The sequence below is a fragment of the Triplophysa dalaica genome, chromosome 8, assembly GCF_015846415.1.
Source record: "Triplophysa dalaica isolate WHDGS20190420 chromosome 8, ASM1584641v1, whole genome shotgun sequence".
In the NCBI taxonomy this organism is placed as follows: Eukaryota; Metazoa; Chordata; class Actinopteri; order Cypriniformes; family Nemacheilidae; genus Triplophysa; species Triplophysa dalaica.
The window spans coordinates 374,688-378,998 of NC_079549.1; the positions used below are offsets into that span (position 1 = coordinate 374,688).

The window sequence follows — 4,311 nt, forward strand, 5'->3', positions numbered from 1 at the left end:
GCGCGCTCTGACGTCAGAAAGGTCGTGGGTGAGAGGTGATCTTGTTGTCTTTGTAAGAGTGGAGCTAGATCACGCAGCCGTGTCTTCCCTCTTCCCCGAATCCTCTCAAAACTCCCTCCCGAACCCTCCGAACCTTCCCCTCTTACCCTCCGGACCCTCCATCCCTTCCCGGAGCGCGCGTCAGGTGAGGCTTCAGCGCGTTTAACGCGTTCACGGGCACGACGGGCCTGTAGGCCGCGCGAGACGCTCGCTAGCCCCGTGCTAATCGCTCCCGTCTCAATTCGGGTGAAATCGGAGGCTCGTGACACATTAACCATGTAAACGTGTCGTGTAAATGATGCAGTAACGCGTGTCGAGGCGCGTTGGACGCGTGGTTGTCGTTTAAAGTGAAGTGTGCTGTTATTTTAGTGATGTGCGCAGCTGGTAAACACGCGAGCTAACGCGGCGACAACAGGACCAGAGACTCCTCAGCGCGTTCATGATCTTATGTGTAACGTCACATGTTTTATGTGAATGAAGTATATCTGATCTAAAGACTTATAATCGGAACATTTACTTCAGTGAGCTGATGACTGTGTCGTGCGAATAAACAATCAATAATCGAAACATCTCGCGTGAAGACACGATGAGAACTTCTACACTCTTTGTGTGGATGAATTGTGTAACATGTTGACAGTGTTGTGTGTTGTGTTAGGTGGATCATCGGTGAGCACAGCTCCAGGTGTGGTGTCATCTCGTGTCGTCATGGACTCTGGTGTGATTGAAGGAGGACTCAATGTCACTCTCACTATCAGACTGCTCATGCACGGGAAAGAAGTGGGCAGCATCATCGGGAAGGTGTGTCTCTGCACACACATCTGTGTTACATCATACACCATCATCCAGACACTCCACATATGAGAAATTACCCATCATGCACCTGTCATTATGCTGAAGCGTCACTGTAGATAATGAAGTGAACGGACAGGATGAGGCTGTTGTGTCAGACGCTGATGTCATCATGCTCTTCTGTCTTACAGAAAGGTGAATCGGTGAAGAAGATGCGAGAGGAGGTGAGACGTGCGACTTGATTTTCTTCTGAATAACGATTTGTCCTGTGTTAAGCGTGTGTTAATCTGTGATGTCATTAACTCTTCAGAGCGGTGCCAGGATCAACATCTCTGAAGGGAACTGCCCTGAACGCATCATCACCCTCGCAGGACCCACTACCGCCATCTTTAAAGCGTTTTCCATGATCATAGAGAAACTGGAGGAGGTGTGTGTGTGTGTGTAGAGAATAAACACTCCAGTGTGAAGTTTTGAGTGTTGTGACACGTGTGTGTGTGTTTTCAGGACATCAGCAGCTCTATGTCTAACAGTACAGCGACGTCTAAGCCTCCGGTAACTCTGAGGATCGTGGTGCCGGCCAGTCAGTGCGGCTCTCTGATCGGCAAGGGCGGCTGTAAGATTAAAGAGATCAGAGAGGTGAGCACATGCGTGTTACATCATGGCATCCCGTGGATGGTTGAGGATGGCTGTTATATTGTGTGTGTGTGTGTGTAGTCCACCGGAGCGCAGGTGCAGGTGGCCGGTGATATGCTGCCCAACTCTACTGAGAGAGCCATCACTATCGCTGGAACTCCTCTGTCCATCATCGAGTGTGTGAAACAGATCTGTGTGGTGATGCTGGAGGTACATGACGTCTCGCTCGTCTTATTCTCTGAATGCTGAATGATTTCACTCATCATCCCTCTTTATCTCTTCAGTCGCCTCCTAAAGGTGTGACCATCCCTTACCGGCCCAAACCCTCAGGATCGCCTGTCATTTTTGCAGGAGGACAGGTGAGTGTGTGTGTACCCTGCAGCCCATCTTTTGTGTGTGAGAGAAGGCCATCTGTCTGAGCGGGCAGATGTTTATCTGTCAGTGGGATGTTGATGTTGTGTGATGTGTTTTGTAGGCCTATGCGGTGCAGGGACAACATGCCATTCCTCAGCCTGATGTGAGTCATTTATACTCCGATCTCTGTGTGTTTGTGTTGTGCATGTATGTGTGATGTTGACATTGTGTTCTTCTTCACAGCTCACTAAACTTCATCAGTTGGCAATGCAGCAGAGTCCGTTTCCTTTGGCTCCCAGTAGCCAGGGCTTCTCTGGTAACCACTGCTCCCACTTCATATGCACACACACAAACATACTGAAGCATCATGTGATGTCTCTCTCTCTCTCTCTCTCTCTCTCTCTCTCCGTCTTCAGCTGGTATGGATGCTTCTGCGCAGACAGGCTCTCATGAACTGACCATTCCTAATGATGTGAGTGTGTTAAAGCTCAACATTTCTCATCTTGATCTTTCTGATGTTTACTGTTTGCTGTGATGTGTCACAGTCACCTGCAGCTGTAGTTTCAAGAGAGAGTTTTGTACCAGAGACCTGAAAGCATTCCACAGGCTGAAGGGTTTATACAGTATTGTACTGACACAGCTTTCCTGTGGCTCAGTGGTTAGAGCATCACACTCGCAACGCCAAGGTCATGGGGTGGGTCCCAGGGATTTCACACACTTAGAAACAAATGTATAGTACAATGCTATGTGATTCACTTTGGATAAAAGCATTAATGTAAATAGATGCATAATTGTACTGATAAAAGACGACTGCTTATTTTTGACAGTTGATCGGCTGCATCATCGGCCGTCAGGGTGCAAAGATCAATGAGATTCGTCAGATGTCAGGGGCACAGATCAAGATCGCCAATCCGGTGGAGGGGTCGACCGACCGGCAGGTGACCATCACGGGATCACCCGCCAGCATCAGTCTGGCCGAGTACCTCATCAATGCACGGTAACATTCTCATGACGAGAAACACTTGGACTTGATTTCTACACGTGTGTCTGGTTCTCATGGTGTGTGTGATGTGTGTTCTCTGCAGACTCTCATCTGAGGCGACAGGGCTGGCTGCCAACTGATGCTTTCCACACCCCCCACAAGCCATTTTCTTCCTCCATCATCATCATCATCATCATCATCCTCCTCCTCCTCACACATTTACACTCTCTAAGTGCAAAAAGAATCCCATGTATTCTCAGCCTAACCTTTCCTTTCACCCGCCCGAGCTATGCTTCATGGATATACACAAGTATTTTATTTATTTATTTCATGGAAATGTTTTTAAAATCCCTTTGCGTACGGTTTTTAATGTCTTTTTTTCTTCAGTGCATATTCTGTCAGTTAACATATAATCATACGAAAGTGACAGTGGAGAAAGTGGAAAAATCTGAGAAGACAAATGTTTCTAGGTCAGATTTTTCTTAGAAAAACAGAAAAAACGATAATAAAAAAGAGCAACTAAAATATGCTAGATTGACCGCTTTCCCTCGATCCAACATTTATTTATTTTAATTTAACTCTGGGATGTTACAGATATTTTAAAATCTGAGAAACCAGCTTTAGGTGATGAGCTCGGAGGAATCGGATCGCTTTGAATCTGTATGTAACTAAAGAATCTCTTTGTATTTTCTTTTTTTTGGTCTTTGAATATTTGTCATTCCTCTTTTTTATCCTGAAGTTGGAGATTTTGATAGAGGGAGGGATGAGAGATGAGTGTCGCTGTAGATTCTACATAAATGACTTTACTGATACCGAGTTGAAAATATTTCTTTTAGAGAGATTTGTTTTTTAATGTTGTGTTGTGGAGGATTCCAGGTGGACACATTTATTTGATGATGCGACTGAGTTACTGATCAATTAAAAGACTAGAAGGAACTTTCTAGAATTAACACTAGTTTCCTGTCTACTCTGCTTGAGTAATAGTTTTGTTTTGTATAATTATTATTATATTATTATTATTATTTCTTGCAGGAGGAAGAGAAACATAAAACATTTTTGTGCACGTTTTCAGAATATTGTAGATTTGGAGTGCAGCAGGAATGAAGAATTAAACATGCAAAATTAAAACATGAAATGCTGAAACTATGAAATGGAATCTTGTGCTTTTATTTTTCGTCTTTTATAAGCATGTGGAAGATTCTTTACAGGTTCAACAGAGCGCTTCACACAGATCTGATGCGTATCAGAGAATAATGCATCATTTCTGAGTTCTTGGTGACTAATGTTTGTGGAGCAGACTCCATCAATTTTACAAATATCATGTAAGTCAAAGCACAAAGACATCGTGACATTAAGTTATTTATATATAGGGACTGTCTGTTCCTCAAACTAACAAATATAAGTGACCCTGTTGTAAATCCTTACAAATGAAATGTAAAGATAATATATCACAAACACAGGTTCCTTTCAGATCAATCAGAATGTAAATGGAGTTATTAGAGATGTGGATAATC

At 44.1% G+C, this 4,311-nt stretch overlaps 1 protein-coding gene across 1 annotated transcript; it reads left to right on the plus strand.

Moving 5' to 3' along the window:
• On the plus strand, positions 1–3,948 carry pcbp2 (poly(rC) binding protein 2). The gene is made up of 12 exons (XM_056755700.1): positions 1–184; positions 695–837; positions 1,020–1,052; positions 1,139–1,255; positions 1,333–1,464; positions 1,543–1,671; positions 1,746–1,820; positions 1,937–1,978; positions 2,059–2,131; positions 2,232–2,287; positions 2,643–2,812; positions 2,901–3,948. The coding sequence occupies exons 2-12, from the start codon at positions 745–747 to the stop codon at positions 2,935–2,937; spliced, it is 957 nt and encodes a 318-aa protein (XP_056611678.1). The 5' UTR covers positions 1–184; positions 695–744; the 3' UTR covers positions 2,938–3,948.
• Positions 3,949–4,311: the final 363 nt, after the last annotated feature.

Excerpts from the sequence above, each read along its gene's own strand:
- pcbp2 (XM_056755700.1), top strand. The coding sequence starts at position 745 with ATGGACTCTGGTGTGATTGAAGGAGGACTCAATGTCACTCTCACTATC. Across the intron at positions 1,053-1,138 it reads TGAAGAAGATGCGAGAGGAG|AGCGGTGCCAGGATCAACAT; the intron begins GTGAGACGTGCG and ends TTAACTCTTCAG. Across the intron at positions 2,813-2,900 it reads GAGTACCTCATCAATGCACG|ACTCTCATCTGAGGCGACAG; the intron begins GTAACATTCTCA and ends TGTTCTCTGCAG.